Source organism: Oncorhynchus keta, chromosome 20 (genome assembly GCF_023373465.1).
Source record: "Oncorhynchus keta strain PuntledgeMale-10-30-2019 chromosome 20, Oket_V2, whole genome shotgun sequence".
NCBI classification, from domain to species: Eukaryota; Metazoa; Chordata; class Actinopteri; order Salmoniformes; family Salmonidae; genus Oncorhynchus; species Oncorhynchus keta.
The window spans coordinates 42,774,804-42,799,817 of NC_068440.1; the positions used below are offsets into that span (position 1 = coordinate 42,774,804).

General features: G+C 44.1%; 3 protein-coding genes and 1 long non-coding RNA gene across 25 annotated transcripts in view; 1 reads left to right on the forward strand and 3 right to left on the reverse strand.

Annotated features, from left to right (window-relative positions):
- LOC118382164 (protein FAM91A1) overlaps window positions 1–14,608 on the forward strand; it is a 129,209-nt gene extending 114,601 nt beyond the window's left edge. Inside the window, exon 24 of the mRNA XM_052473170.1 lies at window positions 14,420–14,608. Coding sequence (XP_052329130.1) covers window positions 14,420–14,608 — 189 coding nt within the window. The remainder of the gene's footprint in view (window positions 1–14,419) is intronic.
- Window positions 14,609–14,631: 23 nt separating this feature from the next.
- Window positions 14,632–16,413, reverse strand: LOC127910036 (uncharacterized). The gene is made up of 3 exons (XR_008073708.1): window positions 15,024–16,413; window positions 14,912–14,954; window positions 14,632–14,661 (listed from the first exon to the last, which is right to left on the reverse strand). It is a non-coding gene; the product is annotated as an uncharacterized LOC127910036 (long non-coding RNA).
- A 3,965-nt stretch (window positions 16,414–20,378) lies between these two features.
- On the reverse strand, window positions 20,379–24,921 carry LOC127910035 (uncharacterized). Of its 22 annotated transcripts, none has more exons than XM_052472909.1 (9): window positions 24,859–24,875; window positions 24,582–24,629; window positions 24,497–24,533; window positions 24,135–24,219; window positions 23,233–23,772; window positions 23,083–23,182; window positions 22,833–22,982; window positions 22,534–22,783; window positions 20,379–22,384 (listed from the first exon to the last, which is right to left on the reverse strand). In XM_052472909.1, exon 9 carries the CDS (start codon window positions 22,142–22,144, stop codon window positions 20,597–20,599), a length of 1,548 nt encoding a protein of 515 aa, XP_052328869.1. In that variant the 5' UTR covers window positions 22,145–22,384; window positions 22,534–22,783; window positions 22,833–22,982; window positions 23,083–23,182; window positions 23,233–23,772; window positions 24,135–24,219; window positions 24,497–24,533; window positions 24,582–24,629; window positions 24,859–24,875; the 3' UTR covers window positions 20,379–20,596. The 22 variants fall into 22 exon arrangements, with proteins under 22 accessions (XP_052328869.1, XP_052328865.1, XP_052328872.1 ...); XM_052472905.1 differs by having other exon boundaries at window positions 24,726–24,872; XM_052472912.1 differs by lacking the exon at window positions 24,582–24,629 and having other exon boundaries at window positions 24,859–24,921.
- LOC127910107 (uncharacterized) lies at window positions 23,269–24,902 on the reverse strand. Its single transcript, XM_052473171.1, has 7 exons — window positions 24,763–24,902; window positions 24,534–24,725; window positions 24,449–24,496; window positions 24,220–24,411; window positions 24,039–24,182; window positions 23,791–23,916; window positions 23,269–23,342 (listed from the first exon to the last, which is right to left on the reverse strand). Exons 1-7 carry the CDS (start codon window positions 24,893–24,895, stop codon window positions 23,269–23,271), a joined length of 909 nt encoding a protein of 302 aa, XP_052329131.1. The 5' UTR covers window positions 24,896–24,902.
- Window positions 24,922–25,014: the final 93 nt, after the last annotated feature.

Sequence of the window (25,014 nt, forward strand, 5' to 3'; positions counted from 1 at the left end):
ATATGACTGGTCTGTATTAGGTCCTGGTCATCAGAGTGATCTGTAATGATATGACTGGTCTGTATTAGTTCCTGGTCATCAGAGTGATCTGTAATGATATGACTGGTCTGTATTAGTTCCTGGCCATCAGAGTGATCTGTAATGATATGACTGGTCTGTATTATGTCCTGGTCATCAGACTGATCTGTAATGATATGACTGGTCTGTATTAGGTCCTGGTCATCAGAGTGATCTGTAATGATATGACTGGTCTGTATTAGTTCCTGGTCATCAGAGTGATCTGTAATGATATGACTGGTCTGTATTAGGTCCTGGTCATCAGAGTGATCTGTAATGATATAACTGGTCTGTATTAGTTCCTGGTCATCAGAGTGATCTGTAATGATATGACTGGTCTGTATTAGTTCCTGGTCATCAGAGTGATCTGTAATGATATGACTGGTCTGTATTAGGTCCTGGCCATCAGAGTGATCTGTAATGATATGACTGGTCTGTATTAGTTCCTGGTCATCAGAGTGATCTGTAATGATATGACTGGTCTGTATTAGGTCCTGGTCATCAGAGTGATCTGTAATGATATAACTGGTCTGTATTAGTTCCTGGTCATCAGAGTGATCTGTAATGATATGACTGGTCTGTATTAGTTCCTGGTCATCAGAGTGATCTGTAATGATATGACTGGTCTGTATTAGGTCCTGGCCATCAGAGTGATCTGTAATGATATAACTGGTCTGTATTAGGTCCTGGTCATCAGAGTGATCTGTAATGATATGACTGGTCTGTATTAGGTCCTGGTCATCAGTGATCTGTAATGATATGCCTGGTCTGTATTAGGTCCTGGCCATCAGAGTGATCTGTAATGATATAACTGGTCTGTATTAGGTCCTGGCCATCAGAGTGATCTGTAATGATATGACTGGTCTGTATTAGTTCCTGGTCATCAGAGTGATCTGTAATGATATGACTGGTCTGTATTAGGTCCTGTCCATCAGAGTGATCTGTAATGATATGACTGGTCTGTATTAGGTCCTGGCCATCAGAGTGATCTGTAATGATATGACTGGTCTGTATTAGTTCCTGGTCATCAGAGTGATCTGTAATGATATGACTGGTCTGTATTAGGTCCTGGCCATCAGAGTGATCTGTAATGATATGACTGGTCTGTATTAGTTCCTGGTCATCAGAGTGATCTGTAATGATATGACTGGTCTGTATTAGGTCCTGGTCATCAGAGTGATCTGTAATGATATGACTGGTCTGTATTAGGTCCTGGTCATCAGAGTGATCTGTAATGATATGACTGGTCTGTATTAGTTCCTGGTCATCAGAGTGATCTGTAATGATATGACTGGTCTGTATTAGGTCCTGGTCATCAGAGTGATCTGTAATGATATAACTGGTCTGTATTAGTTCCTGGTCATCAGAGTGATCTGTAATGATATGACTGGTCTGTATTAGTTCCTGGTCATCAGAGTGATCTGTAATGATATGACTGGTCTGTATTAGGTCCTGGCCATCAGAGTGATCTGTAATGATATGACTGGTCTGTATTAGTTCCTGGTCATCAGAGTGATCTGTAATGATATGACTGGTCTGTATTAGGTCCTGGTCATCAGAGTGATCTGTAATGATATAACTGGTCTGTATTAGTTCCTGGTCATCAGAGTGATCTGTAATGATATGACTGGTCTGTATTAGTTCCTGGTCATCAGAGTGATCTGTAATGATATGACTGGTCTGTATTAGGTCCTGGCCATCAGAGTGATCTGTAATGATATAACTGGTCTGTATTAGGTCCTGGTCATCAGAGTGATCTGTAATGATATGACTGGTCTGTATTAGGTCCTGGTCATCAGTGATCTGTAATGATATGCCTGGTCCTGGCCATCAGAGTGATCTGTAATTATATAACTGGTCTGTATTAGGTCCTGGCCATCAGAGTGATCTGTAATGATATGACTGGTCTGTATTAGTTCCTGGTCATCAGAGTGATCTGTAATGATATGACTGGTCTGTATTAGGTCCTGTCCATCAGAGTGATCTGTAATGATATGACTGGTCTGTATTAGGTCCTGGCCATCAGAGTGATCTGTAATGATATGACTGGTCTGTATTAGTTCCTGGTCATCAGAGTGATCTGTAATGATATGACTGGTCTGTATTAGGTCCTGGCCATCAGAGTGATCTGTAATGATATGACTGGTCTGTATTAGTTCCTGGTCATCAGAGTGATCTGTAATGATATGACTGGTCTGTATTAGGTCCTGGTCATCAGAGTGATCTGTAATGATATAACTGGTCTGTATTAGTTCCTGGTCATCAGAGTAATCTGTAATGATATGACTGGTCTGTATTAGGTCCTGTCCATCAGAGTGATCTGTAATGATATGACTGGTCTGTATTAGGTCCTGGCCATCAGAGTGATCTGTAATGATATGACTGGTCTGTATTAGTTCCTGGTCATCAGAGTGATCTGTAATGATATGACTGGTCTGTATTAGGTCCTGGTCATCAGAGTGATCTGTAATGATATAACTGGTCTGTATTAGTTCCTGGTCATCAGAGTGATCTGTAATGATATGACTGGTCTGTATTAGTTCCTGGTCATCAGAGTGATCTGTAATGATATGACTGGTCTGTATTAGTTCCTGGCCATCAGAGTGATCTGTAATGATATGACTGGTCTGTATTAGGTCCTGGTCATCAGAGTGATCTGTAATGATATAACTGGTCTGTATTAGTTCCTGGTCATCAGAGTGATCTGTAATGATATGACTGGTCTGTATTAGTTCCTGGTCATCAGAGTGATCTGTAATGATATGACTGGTCTGTATTAGGTCCTGGCCATCAGAGTGATCTGTAATGATATAACTGGTCTGTATTAGGTCCTGGTCATCAGAGTGATCTGTAATGATATGACTGGTCTGTATTAGGTCCTGGTCATCAGTGATCTGTAATGATATGCCTGGTCTGTATTAGGTCCTGGCCATCAGAGTGATCTGTAATGATATAACTGGTCTGTATTAGGTCCTGGTCATCAGAGTGATCTGTAATGATATAAGTGGTCTGTATTAGGTCCTGGTCATCAGTGATCTGTAATGATATAACTGGTCTGTATTAGGTCCTGGTCATCAGAGTGATCTGTAATGATATAAGTGGTCTGTATTAGGTCCTGGTCATCAGTGAACTGTAATGATATGCCTGGTCTGTATTAGGTCCTGGCCATCAGAGTGATCTGTAATGATATAACTGGTCTGTATTAGGTCCTGGTCATCAGAGTGATCTGTAATGATATAACTGGTCTGTATTAGGTCCTGGTCATCATAGTGATCTGTAATGATATAACTGGTCTGTATTAGGTCCTGGCCATCAGAGTGATCTGTAATGATATGACTGGTCTGTATTAGTTCCTGGCCATCAGAGTGATCTGTGATGATATGACTGGTCTGTATTAGGTCCTGGCCATCAGAGTGATCTGTAATGATATGACTGGTCTGTATTAGTTCCTGGTCATCAGAGTGATCTGTAATGATATGACTGGTCTGTATTAGGTCCTGGCCATCAGAGTGATCTGTGATGATATGACTGGTCTGTATTAGTTCCTGGTCACTAGAGTGATCTGTAATGATATGACTGGTCTGTATTAGGTCCTGGCCATCAGAGTGATCTGTAATGATATGACTGGTCTGTATTAGTTCCTGGTCATCAGAGTGATCTGTAATGATATGACTGGTCTGTATTAGGTCCTGGCCATCAGAGTGATCTGTGATGATATGACTGGTCTGTATTAGTTCCTGGTCACTAGAGTGATCTGTAATGATATGACTGGTCTGTATTAGGTCCTGGCCATCAGAGTGATCTGTAATGATATGACTGGTCTGTATTAGTTCCTGGCCATCAGAGTGATCTGTGATGATATGACTTATCTGTATTAGGTCCTGGCCATCAGAGTGATCTGTAATGACATGACTGGTCTGTATTAGTTCCTGGCCATCAGAGTGATCTGTAATGATATAACTGGTCTGTATTAGATTCCTGGCCATCAGAGTGATCTGTAATGATATGACTGGTCTGTATTAGGTCCTGGCCATCAGAGTGATCTGTAATGATATGACTGGTCTGTGTTAGGTCCTGGTCATCAGAGTGATCTGTAATTATATAACTGGTCTGTATTAGGTCCTGGCCATCAGAGTGATCTGTAATGACATGACTGGTCTGTATTAGTTCCTGGCCATCAGAGTGATCTGTGATGATATGACTGGTCTGTATTAGGTCCTGGCCATCAGAGTGATCTGTAATGATATGACTGGTCTGTATTAGGTCCTGACCATCAGAGTGATCTGTAATGATATGACTGGTCTGTATTAGTTCCTGGTCATCAGAGTGATCTGTAATAATATGACTGGTCTGTATTAGTTCCTGGTCATCAGAGTGATCTGTAATGATATGACTGGTCTGTATTAGTTCCTGGTCATCAGAGTGATCTGTAATGATATGACTGGTCTGTATTAGTTCCTGGTCATCAGAGTGATCTGTAATGATATGACTGGTCTGTATTAGTTCCTGGCCATCAGAGTGATCTGTAATGATATGACTGGTCTGTATTAGGTCCTGGTCATCAGAGTGATCTGTAATGATATAACTGGTCTGTATTAGTTCCTGGTCATCAGAGTGATCTGTAATGATATGACTGGTCTGTATTAGTTCCTGGTCATCAGAGTGATCTGTAATGATATGACTGGTCTGTATTAGGTCCTGGCCATCAGAGTGATCTGTAATGATATGACTGGTCTGTATTAGGTCCTGGTCATCAGTGATCTGTAATGATATGCCTGGTCTGTATTAGGTCCTGGCCATCAGAGTGATCTGTAATGATATAACTGGTCTGTATTAGGTCCTGGTCATCAGAGTGATCTGTAATGATATAACTGGTCTGTATTAGTTCCTGGTCATCAGAGTGATCTGTAATGATATAACTGGTCTGTATTAGGTCCTGGTCATCAGAGTGATCTGTAATGATATAACTGGTCTGTATTAGGTCCTGGTCATCATAGTGATCTGTAATGATATAACTGGTCTGTATTAGGTCCTGGCCATCAGAGTGATCTGTAATGATATGACTGGTCTGTATTAGTTCCTGGCCATCAGAGTGATCTGTGATGATATGACTGGTCTGTATTAGGTCCTGGCCATCAGAGTGATCTGTAATGATATGACTGGTCTGTATTAGTTCCTGGTCATCAGAGTGATCTGTAATGATATGACTGGTCTGTATTAGGTCCTGGTCCATCAGAGTGATCTGTAATGATATGACTGGTCTGTATTAGTTCCTGGTCACAGAGTGATCTGTAATGATATGACTGGTCTGTATAAGGTCCTGGCCATCAGAGTGATCTGTAATGATATGACTGGTCTGTATTAGTTCCTGGTCATCAGAGTGATCTGTAATGATATGACTGGTCTGTATTAGGTCCTGGCCATCAGAGTGATGATATGACTGGTCTGTATTAGTTCCTGGTCACTAGAGTGATCTGTAATGATATGACTGGTCTGTATTAGGTCCTGGCCATCAGAGTGATCTGTAATGATATGACTGGTCTGTATTAGTTCCTGGTCATCAGAGTGATCTGTAATGATATAACTGGTCTGTATTAGTTCCTGGTCATCAGAGTGATCTGTAATGATATGACTGGTCTGTATTAGTTCCTGGTCATCAGAGTGATCTGTAATGATATGACTGGTCTGTATTAGTTCCTGGCCATCAGAGTGATCTGTAATGATATGACTGGTCTGTATTAGGTCCTGGTCATCAGAGTGATCTGTAATGATATAACTGGTCTGTATTAGTTCCTGGTCATCAGAGTGATCTGTAATGATATGACTGGTCTGTATTAGGTCCTGGCCATCAGAGTGATCTGTAATGATATAACTGGTCTGTATTAGGTCCTGGTCATCAGAGTGATCTGTAATGATATGACTGGTCTGTATTAGGTCCTGGTCATCAGTGATCTGTAATGATATGCCTGGTCTGTATTAGGTCCTGGCCATCAGAGTGATCTGTAATGATATGACTGGTCTGTATTAGGTCCTGGTCATCAGAGTGATCTGTAATGATATAACTGGTCTGTATTAGGTCCTGGTCATCAGAGTGATCTGTAATGATATAACTGGTCTGTATTAGGTCCTGGTCATCAGAGTGATCTGTAATGATATAAGTGGTCTGTATTAGTCCTGGTCATCAGTGATCTGTAATGATATGCCTGGTCTGTATTAGTCCTGGCCATCAGAGTGATCTGTAATGATATAACTGGTCTGTATTAGGTCCTGGTCATCAGAGTGATCTGTAATGATATAACTGGTCTGTATTAGGTCCTGGTCATCATAGTGATCTGTAATGATATAACTGGTCTGTATTAGGTCCTGGCCATCAGAGTGATCTGTAATGATATGACTGGTCTGTATTAGTTCCTGGCCATCAGAGTGATCTGTGATGATATGACTGGTCTGTATTAGGTCCTGGCCATCAGAGTGATCTGTAATGATATGACTGGTCTGTATTAGTTCCTGGTCATCAGAGTGATCTGTAATGATATGACTGGTCTGTATTAGGTCCTGGCCATCAGAGTGATCTGTGATGATATGACTGGTCTGTATTAGTTCCTGGTCACTAGAGTGATCTGTAATGATATGACTGGTCTGTATTAGGTCCTGGCCATCAGAGTGATCTGTAATGATATGACTGGTCTGTATTAGGTCCTGGCCATCAGAGTGATCTGTAATGATATGACTGGTCTGTATTAGTTCCTGGTCATCAGAGTGATCTGTAATGATATGACTGGTCTGTATTAGGTCCTGGCCATCAGAGTGATCTGTGATGATATGACTGGTCTGTATTAGTTCCTGGTCACTAGAGTGATCTGTAATGATATGACTGGTCTGTATTAGGTCCTGGCCATCAGAGTGATCTGTAATGATATGACTGGTCTGTATTAGTTCCTGGGCATCAGAGTGATCTGTGATGATATGACTTATCTGTATTAGGTCCTGGCCATCAGAGTGATCTGTAATGACATGACTGGTCTGTATTAGTTCCTGGCCATCAGAGTGATCTGTAATGATATGACTGGTCTGTATTATATTCCTGGCCATCAGAGTGATCTGTAATGATATGACTGGTCTGTATTAGGTCCTGGCCATCAGAGTGATCTGTAATGATATGACTGGTCTGTATTAGTTCCTGGCCATCAGAGTGATCTGTGATGATATGACTGGTCTGTATTAGGTCCTGGCCATCAGAGTGATCTGTAATGATATGACTGGTCTGTATTAGGTCCTGGCCATCAGAGTGATCTGTAATGATATGACTGGTCTGTATTAGTTCCTGGTCATCAGAGTGATCTGTAATAATATGACTGGTCTGTATTAGTTCCTGGTCATCAGAGTGATCTGTAATGATATGACTGGTCTGTATTAGTTCCTGGTCATCAGAGTGATCTGTAATGATATGACTGGTCTGTATTAGTTCCTGGTCATCAGAGTGATCTGTAATGATATGACTGGTCTGTATTAGTTCCTGGCCATCAGAGTGATCTGTAATGATATGACTGGTCTGTATTAGGTCCTGGTCATCAGAGTGATCTGTAATGATATAACTGGTCTGTATTAGTTCCTGGTCATCAGAGTGATCTGTAATGATATGACTGGTCTGTATTAGTTCCTGGTCATCAGAGTGATCTGTAATGATATGACTGGTCTGTATTAGGTCCTGGCCATCAGAGTGATCTGTAATGATATGACTGGTCTGTATTAGGTCCTGGTCATCAGTGATCTGTAATGATATGCCTGGTCTGTATTAGGTCCTGGCCATCAGAGTGATCTGTAATGATATAACTGGTCTGTATTAGGTCCTGGTCATCAGAGTGATCTGTAATGATATAACTGGTCTGTATTAGTTCCTGGTCATCAGAGTGATCTGTAATGATATAACTGGTCTGTATTAGGTCCTGGTCATCAGAGTGATCTGTAATGATATAACTGGTCTGTATTAGGTCCTGGTCATCATAGTGATCTGTAATGTGATATAACTGGTCTGTATTAGGTCCTGGCCATCAGAGTGATCTGTAATGATATGACTGGTCTGTATTAGTTCCTGGCCATCAGAGTGATCTGTGATGATATGACTGGTCTGTATTAGGTCCTGGCCATCAGAGTGATCTGTAATGATATGACTGGTCTGTATTAGTTCCTGGTCATCAGAGTGATCTGTAATGATATGACTGGTCTGTATTAGGTCCTGGCCATCAGAGTGATCTGTGACTGGTCTGTATTAGTTCCTGGTCACAGAGTGATCTGTAATGATATGACTGGTCTGTATTAGGTCCTGGCCATCAGAGTGATCTGTAATGATATGACTGGTCTGTATTAGTTCCTGGTCATCAGAGTGATCTGTAATGATATGACTGGTCTGTATTAGGTCCTGGCCATCAGAGTGATCTGTGATGATATGACTGGTCTGTATTAGTTCCTGGTCACTAGAGTGATCTGTAATGATATGACTGGTCTGTATTAGGTCCTGGCCATCAGAGTGATCTGTAATGATATGACTGGTCTGTATTAGTTCCTGGTCATCAGAGTGATCTGTAATGATATGACTGGTCTGTATTAGGTCCTGGCCATCAGAGTGATCTGTAATGATATGACTGGTCTGTATTAGGTCCTGGCCATCAGAGTGATCTGTAATGATATGACTGGTCTGTATTAGTTCCTGGTCATCAGAGTGATCTGTAATGATATGACTGGTCTGTATTAGGTCCTGGCCATCAGAGTGATCTGTGATGATATGACTGGTCTGTATTAGTTCCTGGTCACTAGAGTGATCTGTAATGATATGACTGGTCTGTATTAGGTCCTGGCCATCAGAGTGATCTGTAATGATATGACTGGTCTGTATTAGTTCCTGGCCATCAGAGTGATCTGTGATGATATGACTTATCTGTATTAGGTCCTGGCCATCAGAGTGATCTGTAATGACATGACTGGTCTGTATTAGTTCCTGGCCATCAGAGTGATCTGTAATGATATGACTGGTCTGTATTATATTCCTGGCCATCAGAGTGATCTGTAATGATATGACTGGTCTGTATTAGGTCCTGGCCATCAGAGTGATCTGTAATGATATGACTGGTCTGTATTAGGTCCTGGTCATCAGAGTGATCTGTAATTATATAACTGGTCTGTATTAGGTCCTGGCCATCAGAGTGATCTGTAATGACATGACTGGTCTGTATTAGTTCCTGGCCATCAGAGTGATCTGTGATGATATGACTGGTCTGTATTAGGTCCTGGCCATCAGAGTGATCTGTAATGATATGACTGGTCTGTATTAGTTCCTGGCCATCAGAGTGATCTGTAATGATATGACTGGTCTGTATTAGTTCCTGGTCATCAGAGTGATCTGTAATAATATGACTGGTCTGTATTAGTTCCTGGTCATCAGAGTGATCTGTAATGATATGACTGGTCTGTATTAGTTCCTGGTCATCAGAGTGATCTGTAATGATATGACTGGTCTGTATTAGTTCCTGGTCATCAGAGTGATCTGTAATGATATGACTGGTCTGTATTAGTTCCTGGCCATCAGAGTGATCTGTAATGATATGACTGGTCTGTATTAGGTCCTGGTCATCAGAGTGATCTGTAATGATATAACTGGTCTGTATTAGTTCCTGGTCATCAGAGTGATCTGTAATGATATGACTGGTCTGTATTAGTTCCTGGTCATCAGAGTGATCTGTAATGATATGACTGGTCTGTATTAGGTCCTGGCCATCAGAGTGATCTGTAATGATATGACTGGTCTGTATTAGGTCCTGGTCATCAGTGATCTGTAATGATATGCCTGGTCTGTATTAGGTCCTGGCCATCAGAGTGATCTGTAATGATATAACTGGTCTGTATTAGGTCCTGGTCATCAGAGTGATCTGTAATGATATAAGTGGTCTGTATTAGTTCCTGGTCATCAGAGTGATCTGTAATGATATAACTGGTCTGTATTAGGTCCTGGTCATCAGAGTGATCTGTAATGATATAACTGGTCTGTATTAGGTCCTGGTCATCATAGTGATCTGTAATGATATAACTGGTCTGTATTAGGTCCTGGCCATCAGAGTGATCTGTAATGATATGACTGGTCTGTATTAGTTCCTGGCCATCAGAGTGATCTGTGATGATATGACTGGTCTGTATTAGGTCCTGGCCATCAGAGTGATCTGTAATGATATGACTGGTCTGTATTAGTTCCTGGTCATCAGAGTGATCTGTAATGATATGACTGGTCTGTATTAGGTCCTGGCCATCAGAGTGATCTGTGATGATATGACTGGTCTGTATTAGTTCCTGGTCACTAGAGTGATCTGTAATGATATGACTGGTCTGTATTAGGTCCTGGCCATCAGAGTGATCTGTAATGATATGACTGGTCTGTATTAGTTCCTGGTCATCAGAGTGATCTGTAATGATATGACTGGTCTGTATTAGGTCCTGGCCATCAGAGTGATCTGTGATGATATGACTGGTCTGTATTAGTTCCTGGTCACTAGAGTGATCTGTAATGATATGACTGGTCTGTATTAGGTCCTGGCCATCAGAGTGATCTGTAATGATATGACTGGTCTGTATTAGTTCCTGGTCATCAGAGTGATCTGTAATGATATGACTGGTCTGTATTAGGTCCTGGTCATCAGAGTGTTCTGTAATGATATAACTGGTCTGTATTAGGTCCTGGCCATCAGAGTGATCTGTAATGACATGACTGGTCTGTATTAGTTCCTGGCCATCAGAGTGATCTGTGATGATATGACTTATCTGTATTAGGTCCTGGCCATCAGAGTGATCTGTAATGACATGACTGGTCTGTATTAGTTCCTGGCCATCAGAGTGATCTGTAATGATATAACTGGTCTGTATTAGATTCCTGGCCATCAGAGTGATCTGTAATGATATGACTGGTCTGTATTAGGTCCTGGCCATCAGAGTGATCTGTAATGATATGACTGGTCTGTATTAGGTCCTGGCCATCAGAGTGATCTGTAATGATATAACTGGTCTGTATTCGGTCCTGGTCATCAGAGTGATCTGTAATGATATGACTGGTCTGTATTAGGTCCTGGTCATCAGAGTGATCTGTGATGATATGACTGGTCTGTATTAGTTCCTGGTCATCAGAGTGATCTGTAATGATATGACTGGTCTGTATTAGGTCCTGGTCATCAGAGTGATCTGTAATGATATGCCTGGTCTGTATTAGGTCCTGGTCATCAGAGTGATCTGTAATGATATAACTGGTCTGTATTAGGTCCTGGTCATCAGAGTGATCTGTGATGATATGACTGGTCTGTATTAGTTCCTGGTCATCAGAGTGATCTGTAATGATATGACTGGTCTGTATTAGGTCCTGGTCATCAGAGTGATCTGTAATGATATGCCTGGTCTGTATTAGGTCCTGGTCATCAGAGTGATCTGTAATGATATGACTGGTCTGTATTAGGTCCTGGTCATCAGAGTGATCTGTAATGATATGACTGGTCTGTATTAGGTCCTGGCCATCAGAGTGATCTGTAATGATATGACTGGTCTGTATTAGGTCCTGGCCATCAGAGTGATCTGTAATGATATGACTGGTCTGTATTAGTTCCTGGTCATCAGAGTGATCTGTAATGATATGACTGGTCTGTATTAGTTCCTGGTCATCAGAGTGATCTGTAATGATATGACTGGTCTGTATTAGTTCCTGGTCATCAGAGTGATCTGTAATGATATGCCTGGTCTGTATTAGTTCCTGGTCATCAGAGTGATCTGTAATGATATGACTGGTCTGTATTAGTTCCTGGTCATCAGAGTGATCTGTAATGATATGACTGGTCTGTATTAGGTCCTGGCCATCAGAGTGATCTGTAATGATATAACTGGTCTGTATTAGTTCCTGGCCATCAGAGTGATCTGTAATGATATGACTGGTCTGTATTAGTTCCTGGTCATCAGAGTGATCTGTAATGATATGACTGGTCTGTATTAGGTCCTGGCCATCAGAGTGATCTGTAATGATATGACTGGTCTGTATTAGGTCCTGGTCATCAGAGTGATCTGTATTGGCACCCTATGGGCTCTGATAGGCTGCTGTGCTAATGGCACCCTATGGGCTCTGATAGGCTGCTGTCCTAATGGCACCCTATGGGCTCTGATAGGCTGCTGTGCTAATGGCACCCTATGGGCTCTGATAGGCTGCTGTGCTAATGGCACCCTATGGGCCCTGCTCAATGGTAGTGCACTATTAGGGAATAGGGTGCCTGGTCAAGGTAGTGCACTATGTAGGGTATAGGGTGCCTGGTCAAGGTAGTGCACTATGTAGGGAATAGGGTGCCTGGTCAAGGTAGTGCACTATGTAGGGAATAGGGTGCCTGGTCAAGGTAGTGCACTATGTAGGGTATAGGGTGCCTGGTCAAGGTAGTGCACTATGTAGGGAATAGGGTGCCTGGTCAAGGTAGTGCACTATGTAGGGAATAGGGTGCCTGGTCAAGGTAGTGCACTATGTAGGGAATAGGGTGCCTGGTCAAGGTAGTGCACTATGTAGGGAATAGGGTGCCTGGTCAAGGTAGTGCACTATGTAGGGTATAGGGTGCCTGGTCAAGGTAGTGCACTATGTAGGGAATAGGGTTCCTGGTCAAGGTAGTGCACTATATATTACATTTAATGGCAAAATGTACAGTGGGGCAAAAAAGTATTTAGTCAACCACCAATTGTTCAAGTTCTCGCAAATAAACAGATAAGAGAGGCCTGTAATTTTCATCATCACTGTACTGTCTACTCCTCTGTGAACTGGTCATCTCTGTATACCCGTCGCAAGACCCACTGGTTGATGCTTATTTATAAAACCCTCTTAGGCCTCACTCCCCCCTATCTGAGATATCTACTGCAGCCCTCATCCTCCACATACAACACCTGTTCACTCCCCCCTATCTGAGATATCTACTGCAGCCCTCATCCTCCACATACAACACCCATTCTGCCAGTTACATTCTGTTAAAGGTCCCCAAAGCACACACATCCCTGGGTCGGTCCTCTTTTCAGTTCGCTGCAACTAGCGACTGGAACGAGCTGCAACAAACACTCAAACTAGACAGTTTTAGTTCAACCTCTTCATTCAAAGACACAATCATGGACACTCTTACTGACAGTTGTGGATGCTTTGGGTGATGTATTGTTGTCTCTGTCTTCTTGCCCTTTGTGCTGTTGTCTGTGTACCATGTTTTTTGCTGCTACCATGTTGTGTTGCTACCATGTTGTTGTTGTGTTTCTTCCATGTTGTTGTTGTGTTGCTTACCATGTTGTTGTCGTGTTGTGTTGCTTCCATGTTGTTGTCATGTTGTGTTGCTACCATGTTGTTGTCATGTTGTGTTGCTACCATGTTGTTGTCATGGTGTGTTGCTTCCATGTTGTTGTTATGTTGTGTTGCTACCATGTTGTTGTCATGTTGTGTTGCTGCTATGTTGTTGTCATGTTGTGTTGCTTCCATGTTGTTGTCATGTTGTGTTGCTACCATGTTGTTGTTGTGTTTCTTCCATGTTGTTGTTGTGTTGCTTACCATGTTGTTGTCGTGTTGTGTTGCTTCCATGTTGTTGTTATGTTGTGTTGCTACCATGTTGTTGTCATGTTGTGTTGCTACATGTTGTGTTGTCATGTTGTGTTGCTACCATGTTGTTGTCATGTTGTGTTGCTACCATGTTGTTGTCATGTTGTGTTGCTACCATGTTGTTGTCATGTTGTGTTGCTACCATGTTGTTGTCATGTTGTGTTGCTACCATGTTGTTGTCATGTTGTGTTGCTACCATGTTGTTGTCATGTTGTGTTGCTACCATGTTGTTGTCATGTTGTGTTGCTTCCATGTTGTTGTCATGTTGTTGTTGTGTTGCTACCATGTTGTTGTCATGTTGTGTTGCTACCATGTTGTTGTCATGTTGTGTTGCTTCCATGTTGTTGTCATGTTGTGTTGCTACCATGTTGTTGTCATGTTGTGTTGTCCTAATATTTTTAATATTTTTATATTTAATCCCAGGCCCCCGTCCCCACAGGAGGCCTTTTGCTGTTTGGTAGGCCGTCATTGTAAAGAATAATTTGTTCTTAACTGACTTGCCTAGTTAAATAAAACAATACAAAAATAAACATGAAATTACCTGGATACACAACAGAAAATGTTATCCAATGTTTTCCACATTTGAATTTCATATTGCACAATTCCAGGTATTTTTTCATGGACAATTCCTGCCCTTTCAATCCATTTTCTTCCGCTTGGTGCCTAATGAACATGACCCTGTACTGTATTATACACAACTGACCTTTGACCCCTGACCTGTGTGCCCTATAGGATGGCAGCCAGGGTCAGCCCGACCCTGACAGTGGAGTGTCCGGTCCTCTCAGCCAGCCCCCGGCCGAGTCTGGTGTTCCACTGCCCGCTCTCAACCTCATCTTCAAGGATGGACAGCTGAGGGAGTGGAGTGGACGAGCACCTCCACCCCTCCACATCTCAGCCCTGCAGAAAGACCAGACCTTATAGACCCCTCCACATCTCAGCCCTACAGAAAGACCAGACCTTATAGACCCCTCCACCTCTCAGCCCTGCAGAAAGACCAGACCTTATAGACCCCTCCACCTCTCAGCCCTGCAGAAAGACCAGACCTTATAGACCCCTCCACCTCTCAGCCCTACAGAAAGACCAGACCTTATAGACCCCTCCACATCTCAGCCCTGCAGAAAGACCAGACCTTATAGACCCCTCCACATCTCAGACCTTATAGACCCCTCCACCTCTCAGACCTTATAGACCCCTCCACCTCTCAGACCATATAGACCCCTCCACCTCTCAGCCCTGCAGAAAGTCCAGACCTTATAGACCCCTCCACCTCTCAGACCATATAGACCCCTCCACCTCTCAGCCCTGCAGAAAGACCAGACATTATAGACCCCTCCACCTCTCAGACCATATAGACCCCTCCACCTCTCAGCCCTGCAGAAAGACCAGACCTTATAGACCCCTCCACCTCTCAGCCCTGCAGAAAGTCCAGACCTTATAGACCCCTCCACCTCTCAGACCATATAGACCCCTCCACCTCTCAGCCCTGCAGAAAGACCAGCCCTTATAGACCCCTCCACATCTCAGCCCTGCAGAAAGACCAGATCTTATAGACCCCTCCACATCTCAGCCCTGCAGAAAGACCAGACCTTATAGACCCCTCCACCTCTCAGCCCTGCAGAAAGACCAGACCTTATAGACCCCTCCACATCTCAGCCCTGCAGAAAGACCAGACCTTATAGACCCCTCCACCTCTCAGCCCTGCAGAAAGACCAGACCTTATAGACCCCTCCACCTCTCAGCCCTGCAGAAAGACCAGACCTTATAGACCCCTCCACCTCTCAGACCATATAGACCCCTCCACCTCTCAGACCTTATAGACCCCTCCACATCTCAGCCCTGCAGAAAGACCAGACCTTATAGACCCCTCCACATCTCAGCCCTGCAGAAAGACCAGACCATATAGACCCCTCCACATCTCAGACCTTATAGACCCCTCCACCTCTCAGCCCTGCAGAAAGACCAGACCATATAGACCCCTCCACATCTCAGACCTTATAGACCCCTCCACCTCTCAGCCCTGCAGAAAGACCAGACCTTATAGACCCCTCCACCTCTCAGCCCTGCAGAAAGACCAGACCTTATAGACCACTCCACATCTCAGCCCTGCAGAAAGACCAGACCTTATAGACCCCTCCACATCTCAGCCCTGCAGAAAGACCAGACCTTATAGACCCCTCCACCTCTCAGCCCTGCAGAAAGACCAGACCTTATAGACCCCTCCACATCTCAGCCCTGCAGAAAGACCAGACCTTATAGACCCCTCCACCTCTCAGACCTTATAGACCCCTCCACATCTCAGCCCTGCAGAAAGACCAGACCTTATAGACCCCTCCACCTCTCAGACCTTATAGACCCCTCCACATCTCAGCCCTGCAGAAAGACCAGACCTTATAGACCCCTCCACCTCTCAGACCTTATAGACCCCTCCACATCTCAGCCCTGCAGAAAGACCAGACCTTATAGACCCCTCCACATCTCAGCCCTGCAGAAAGACCAGACCATATAGACCCCTCCACCTCTCAGACCTTATAGACCCCTCCACCTCTCAGACCTTATAGACCCCTCCACATCTCAGACCTGCAGAAAGACCAGACCTTATAGACCCCTCCACATCTCAGACCTGCAGAAAGACCAGACCTTATAGACCCCTCCACCTCTCAGCCCTACAGAAAGACCAAACCTTATAGACCCCTCCACATCTCAGCCCATATAGACCCCTCCACCTCTCAGACCTTATAGACCCCTCCACCTCTCAGCCCTGCAGAAAGACCAGACCTTATAGACCCCTCCACATCTCAGACCTGCAGAAAGACCAGACCTTATAGACCCCTCCACATCTCAGACCTTATAGACCCCTCCACATCTCAGACCTGCAGAAAGACCAAAGTGTTTTGCCACCTTAAGTACGTGTTTCTGATGGACTTTCCCTCTTCCTCATATTGTCCTATGATCAGAACCAACCACTCCTCCTCTTCCTCATATTGTCCTATGATCAGAACCAACCACTCCTCCTCTTCCTCATATTGTCCTATGATCAGAACAACCCCTCCTCTTCCTCATATTGTCCTATGATCAGAACAACCCCTCCTCTTCCTCATATTGTCCTATGATCAGAACCAACCACTCCTCCTCTTCCTCATATTGTCCTATGATCAGAACCAACCCCTCCTCCTCGTCCTCATATTGTCCTATGATCAGAACAACCCCTCCTCTTCCTCATATTGTCCTATGATCAGAACCAACCCCTCCTCCTCTTCCTCATATTGTCCTATGATCAGAACCAACCCCTCCTCCTCTTCCTCATATTGTCCTATGATCAGAACCAACCCAACCCCCCCTCCTCTTCCTCATATTGTCCTATGATCAGAACCAACCCCTCCTCTTCCTCCTCATATTTTCCTATGATCAGAACAACCCCTCCTCTTCCTCATATTGTCCTATGATCAGAACCAACCCCTCCTCCTCTTCCTCATATTGTCCTATGATCAGAACAACCCCTCCTCTTCCTCATATTGTCCTATGATCAGAACCAACCCAACCCCTCCTCTTCCTCATATTGTCCTATGATCAGAACCAACCCCTCCTCTTCCTCATATTGTCCTATGATCAGAACCAACCAACCCCTCCTCTTCCTCATATTGTCCTATGATCAGAACCAACTCCTCCTCTTCCTCATATTGTCCTATGATCAGAACCAACCCCTCCTCCTCTTCCTCATATTGTCCTATGATCAGAACCAACCAACCCCTCCTCTTCCTCATATTGTCCTATGATCAGAACCAACTCCTCCTCTTCCTCATATTGTCCTATGATCAGAACCAACCCCTCCTCCTCTTCCTCATATTGTCCTATGATCAGAACCAACCAACCCCTCTTCCTCATATTGTCCTATGATCAGAACAACCCCTCCTCTTCCTCATATTGTCCTATGATCAGAACCAACCCAACCCCTCCTCTTCCTCATATTGTCCTATGATCAGAACCAACCCCTCCTCTTCCTCGTATTGTCCTATGATCAGAACCAACCCCTCCTCCTCTTCCTCGTATTGTCCTATGATCAGAACCAACCAACCCCTCTTCCTCATGTTGTCCTATGATCAGAATCAACCCCTTTTCCTCATATTGTCCTATGATCAGAACCAACCCCTCCTCTTCCTCATATTGTCCTATGATCAGAACCAACCCAACCCCCCCTCCTCTTCCTCGTTTTGTCCAATGATCAGAACCAAACCCTCCTCCTCTTCCTCGTATTGTCCTATGATCAGAACCAACCACTCCTCATCTTCCTCGTATTGTCCTATGATCAGAACCAACCCCTCCTCTTCCTCGTATTGTCCTATGATCAGAACCAACCCAACCCCTCCTCTTCCTCATATTGTCCTATGATCAGAACCAACCCCTCCTCTTCCTCGTATTGTCCTATGATCAGAACCAACCAACCCCTCTTCCTCATATTGTCCTATGATCAGAATCAACCCCTCTTCCTCATATTGTCCTATGATCAGAACCAACCCCTCCTCTTCCTCATATTGTCCTATGATCAGAACCAACCCAACCCCCCCTCCTCTTCCTCGTTTTGTCCAATGATCAGAACCAAACCCTCCTCCTCTTCCTCGTATTGTCCTATGATCAGAACCAACCACTCCTCATCTTCCTCGTATTGTCCTATGATCAGAACCAACCCCTCCTCTTCCTCATATTGTCCTATGATCAGAATCAACCCCTCCTCCTCTTCCTCATATTGTCCTATGATCAGAATCAACCCCTCCTCCTCTTCCTCATATTGTCCTATGATCAGAACCAACCAACCCCTCCTCTTCCTCGTATTGTCCTATGATCAGAACCAACCCCTCCTCTTCCTCGTATTGTCCTATGATCAGAACCAACCCCTCCTCCTCTTCCTCATATTGTCCTATGATCAGAACCAACCAACCCCTCCTCTTCCTCATATTGTCCTATGATCAGAACCAACCCCTCCTCTTCCTCATATTGTCCTATGATCAGAACCAACCAACCCCTCCTCTTCCTCATATTGTCCTATGATCAGAACCAACCCCCCTCCTCTTCCTCCTCATATTGTCCTATGATCAGAACCAACCCCTCCTCCTCTTCCTCCTCATATTTTCCTATGATCAGAACCAACCCCTCCTCTTCCTCATATTGTCCTATGATCAGAACCAACTCCTCCTCTTCCTCATATTGTCCTATGATCAGAACCAACCCCTCCTCCTCTTCCTCATATTGTCCTATGATCAGAACCAACCCCTCCTCTTCCTCATATTGTCCTATGATCAGAACCAACCAACCCCTCCTCTTCCTCATATTGTCCTATGATCAGAACCAACCCCTCCTCTTCCTCATATTGTCCTATGATCAGAACCAACCCCTCCTCTTCCTCATATTGTCCTATGATCAGAACCAACCCAACCCCTCCTCTTCCTCATATTGTCCTATGATCAGAACCAACCCAACCCCTCTTCCTCATATTGTCCTATGATCAGAACCAACCAACCCCTCCTCTTCCTCATATTGTCCTATGATCAGAACCAACCAACCCCTCCTCTTCCTCGTATTATCCTATGATCAGAACCAACCCCTCTTCCTCATATTGTCCTATGATCAGAACCAAGCCAACCCCTCTTCCTCATATTGTCCTATGATCAGAACCAACCAACCCCTCCTCTTCCTCGTATTATCCTATGATCAGAACCAACCCCTCTTCCTCATATTGTCCTATGATCAGAACCAAGCCAACCCCTCCTCCTCCTCTTCTATCCTATGATCAGAACCAACCCCTCCTCCTCTTCTATCCTATGATCAGAACCAACCCAACCCCTCTTCCTCCTCTTCTATCCTATGATCAGAACCAACCCAACCCCTCCTCCTCCTCTTCTATCCTATGATCAGAACCAACCCAACCCCTCCTCCTCCTCTTCTATCCTATGATCAGAACCAACCCAACCCCTCCTCTTCCTCATATTATCCTATGATCAGAACCAACCCAACCCCTCTTCCTCCTCTTCTATCCTATGATCAGAACCAACCCAACCCCTCCTCCTCCTCTTCTATCATATGATCAGAACCAACCCAACCCCTCCTCCTCCTCTTCTATCCTATGATCAGAACCAACCCAACCCCTCCTCCTCCTCTTCTATCCTATGATCAGAACCAACCCAACCCCTCTTCCTCCTCTTCTATCCTATGATCAGAACCATGATACCACTCTCTCTGCACTAAATATTTCAGAAAAGACTTTGTCATTACCGTGTTGTTGCTTTCATGATAAAATGACTTTAAATGTCACCGTGAGACGAGTGTGGTGCTCTTCTCTTCTATAGCCTATGGATCCATCATACAGCATGTTGACCCAAAACCCTGTTCCGTTTTCATCCTAGTTTACTTTCACCCATGACTTAAATGTAATGTAAATGTGATGACTCCCGGAGGTGCAGTTGGCTTTAGGTCGTCCTTTCACCCATGGTGGTATTGTTGTTGCTCATGATGACTCCCGGAGGTGCAGTTGGCTTTGGGTCATCCTTGGATCAGAAGAAAGCTTGACCTGAGCTTGTCTTTTTTTTTTTAAGAAAACAAATGCTATTTGAACCCAGGTCTGCTTGGGTTATCCAGACAGTACCAAAGCCTGGACCTAATCCCTCACAGAGAAGAACCATATTACAATCTAATCTAATCTATGATACTGTTTATTCATAGTGGGAGTTTTTCCCTGTCAGAATCTGTAATGCCACTTCTAGAATAGAAGTACAGTATTACACTCAGTATTACACTCAGTAGTACACTCAGCAGTACACTCAGCAGTACACTCAGTAGTACACTCAGTAATTCACTCAGCAGTACACTCAAGTAGTACACTCAGCAGTACACTCAGCAGTACACTCAGTAGTAGTACCCTCAGCATACACTCAGTAGTACACTCAGTAGTAGTACCCTCAGCATACACTCAGTAGTACACTCAGTAGTAGTACCCTCAGCAGTACACTCAGTAGTAGTACCCTCAGCAGTACACTCAGTAGTACACTCAGCAGTACACTCAGTAGTAGTACCCTCAGCAGTACACTCAGCAGTACACTCAGCAGTACACTCAGCAGTACACTCAGTAGTACACTCAGCAGTAGTACACTCAGTAGTACACTCAGCAGTAGTACACTCAGCAGTAGTACACTCAGTAGTACACTCAGCAGTACCCTCAGTAGTACACTCAGTAGTAGTACACTCAGCAGTACACTCAGTAGTACACTCAGTAGTACACTCAGCAGTACACTCAGCAGTACACTCAGTAGTAGTACACTCAGTAGTAGTACACTCAGTAGTAGTACACTCAGTAGTAGTACACTCAGTAGTAGTACACTCAGTAGTAGTACACTCAGTAGTAGTACACTCAGTAGTACACTCAGTAGTACACTCAGTAGTAGTACACTCAGCAGTGCACTCAGCAGTACACTCAGTAGTACACTCAGTAGTAGTACACTCAGTAGTACACTCAGTAGTACACTCAGCAGTACACTCAGCAGTACACTCAGTAGTACACTCAGTAGTACACTCAGTAGTAGTACACTCAGTAGTACACTCAGCAGTAGTACACTCAGTGATCCATCCGTGCTCTCTTTTCCTTTTTATTAGCATGGAAGGGTTCAGTCTCCCATTTCCACCCCATAATGGTTGTTTTATTAGCATGGAAGGGTTCAGTCTCCCATTTCCACCCCATAATGGTTGTTTTATTAGCAGTGAAGGGTTCAGTCTCCCATTTCTACCCCATAATGGTTGTTTTATTAGCATGGAAGGGTTCAGTCTCCCATTTCCACCCCATAATGGTTGTTTTATTAGCATGGAAGGGTTCAGTCTCCCATTTCTACCCCATAATGGTTGTTTTATTAGCAGTGAAGGGTTCAGTCTCCCATTTCCACCCCATAATGGTTGTTTTATTAGCATTGAAGGGTTCAGTCTCCCATTTCCACCCCATAATGGTTGTTTTATTAGCAGTGAAGGGTTCAGTCTCCCATTTCCACCCCATAATGGTTGTTTTATTAGCAGTGAAGGGTTCAGTCTCCCATTTCCACCCCATAATGGTTGTTTTATTAGCATGGAAGGGTTCAGTCTCCCATTTCCACCCCATAATGGTTGTTTTATTAGCATGGAAGGGTTCAGTCTCCCATTTCCACCCCATAATGGTTGTTTTATTAGCATGGAAGGGTTCAGTCTCCCATTTCTACCCCATAATGGTTGTTTTATTAGCATGGAAGGGTTCAGTCTCCCATTTCCACCCCATAATGGTTGTTTTATTAGCATGGAAGGGTTCAGTCTCCCATTTCCACCCCATAATGGTTGTTTTATTAGCAGTGAAGGGTTCAGTCTCCCATTTCCACCCCATAATGGTTGTTTTATTAGCATGGAAGGGTTCAGTCTCCCATTTCCACCCCATAATGGTTGTTTTATTTCCATGGAAGGGTTCAGTCTCCCATTTCCAACCCATAATGGTTGTTTATCGTTGTTGATGATGATGATGATGAGTGTGTAGAGACCATTGTGTGTGTTACACCATCACCTCATCAACCTACCCAATACCTAACCTATACCTAAACCCTTCATAACTAGTCTCCTATCGATGGATTGATCTATTATTGACCCCTACCCTTCATAACTAGTCTCCTATCGATGGATTGATCTATTATTGACCCCTACCTTCCATAACTAGTCACCTACCCAATACCTCCTGCTATTATTGACCCCTACCTTCCATAACTAGTCTCCTATCGATAGATTGATCTATTATTGACCCCTACCCTTCATAACTAGTCTCCTATCGATAGATTGATCTATCAGACCCCTACCCTTCATAACTAGTCTCCTATCGATGGATTGATCTATTATTGACCCCTACCCTTCATAACTAGTCTCCTATCGATGGATTGATCTATTATTGACCCCTACCCTTCATAACTAGTCTCCTATCGATGGATTGATCTATTATTGACCCCTACCCTTCATAACTAGTCTCCTATCGATGGATTGATCTATTATTGACCCCTACCCTTCATAACTAGTCTCCTATCGATGGATTGATCTATTATTGACCCCTACCTTCATAACTAGTCTCCTATCGATAGATTGATCTATTATTGACCCCTACCCTTCATAACTAGTCTCCTATCGATGGATTGATCTATTATTGACCCCTACCCTTCATAACTAGTCTCCTATCGATGGATTGATCTATTATTGACCCCTACCCTTCATAACTAGTCTCCTATCGATGGATTGATCTATTATTGACCCCTACCTTCCATAACTAGTCTCCTATCGATGGATTGATCTATTATTGACCCCTACCCTTCATAACTAGTCTCCTATCGATAGATTGATCTATTATTGACCCCTACCCTTCATAACTAGTCTCCTATCGATGGATTGATCTATTATTGACCCCTACCCTTCATAACTAGTCTCCTATCGATGGATTGATCTATTATTGACCCCTACCTTCCATAACTAGTCTCCTATCGATGGATTGATCTATTATTGACCCCTACCCTTCATAACTAGTCTCCTATCGATAGATTGATCTATCAGACCCCTTTCTGTCTGGTAGACCCAGGGCCGGCTCCAGGCATAAGTGGCATAAGTTCAGTCGGGGTCTCATCTCACGGAGCGTAAGAATAGTGACACCAGGTGCAAGTTGGACATGTGGTTGTGCATCAGCAGTTTTTCTCTTATGTCAGTCACTGACAGTCACTCAATTAGCCTTGTCCGCTAACAACTGTTAGATTGGTAAGTTATGGTCAAATATCGACCAGGCACGCAGGTCACGTATCCAGAGGCCCTGACTTCCAGGGCCCCCCCATTGATTTTGTTAGTCACTCTCACTCAGATATCATTAACATGGCATACACTACCGGTCAAAAGTTTTACAACACCGACTCATTCAAGAGTTGGTCTTTATTTGTACTATTTTCAACATTGTAGAATAATAGCGAAACTGTGAAATAACAAATATGGAATCATGTAGTAACCAAAATAGTGTCATGCGTTCAGCCTCGTCTCACAAAGACACGGCGGTTGGAACCAAACACCTCGTCTCACAAAGACACGGCGGTTGGAACCAAACATCTCAGCCACACCTCGTCTCACAAAGACACGGCGGTTGGAACCAAACATCTCAGCCACACCTCGTCTCACAAAGACACGGCGGTTGGAACCAAACATCTCAGCCACACCTCGTCTCACAAAGACACGGCGGTTGGAACCAAACATCTCAGCCACACCTCGTCTCACAAAGACACGGCGGTTGGAACCAAACACCTCGTCTCACAAAGACACAGCGGTTGGAACCAAACACCTCGTCTCACAAAGACACGGCGGTTGGAACCAAACATCTCAGCCACACCTCGTCTCACAAAGACACAGCGGTTGGAACCAAACATCTCAGCCACACCTCGTCTCACAAAGACACAGCGGTTGGAACCAAACATCTCAGCCACACCTCGTCTCACAAAGACACAGCGGTTGGAACCAAACACCTCGTCTCACAAAGACACAGCGGTTGGAACCAAACATCTCAGCCACACCTCGTCTCACAAAGACACAGCGGTTGGAACCAAACATCTCAGCCACACCTCGTCTCACAAAGACACAGCGGTTGGAACCAAACATCTCAGCCACACCTCGTCTCACAAAGACACAGCGGTTGGAACCAAACATCTCAGCCACACCTCGTCTCACAAAGACACAGCGGTTGGAACCAAACACCTCGTCTCACAAAGACACAGCGGTTGGAACCAAACATCTCAGCCACACCTCGTCTCACAAAGACACGGCGGTTGGAACCAAACACCTCGTCTCACAAAGACACAGCGGTTGGAACCAAACATCTCAGCCACACCTCGTCTCACAAAGACACGGCGGTTGGAACCAAACATCTCAGCCACACCTCGTCTCACAAAGACACAGCGGTTGGAACCAAACATCTCAGCCACACCTCGTCTCACAAAGACACAGCGGTTGGAACCAAACATCTCAGCCACACCTCGTCTCACAAAGACACAGCGGTTGGAACCAAACACCTCGTCTCACAAAGACACAGCGGTTGGAACCAAACATCTCAGCCACACCTCGTCTCACAAAGACACAGCGGTTGGAACCAAACATCTCAGCCACACCTCGTCTCACAAAGACACGGCGGTTGGAACCAAACATCTCAAATTTGGACACCAGACCAAAGGACAAATTTCTATCGGTCTAATGTTCATTGCTCATGTTTTTTGGCCCAAGCAAGTCTCTTCTTATTTTTGGTGTCCTTTAGTCGTGGTTTCTTT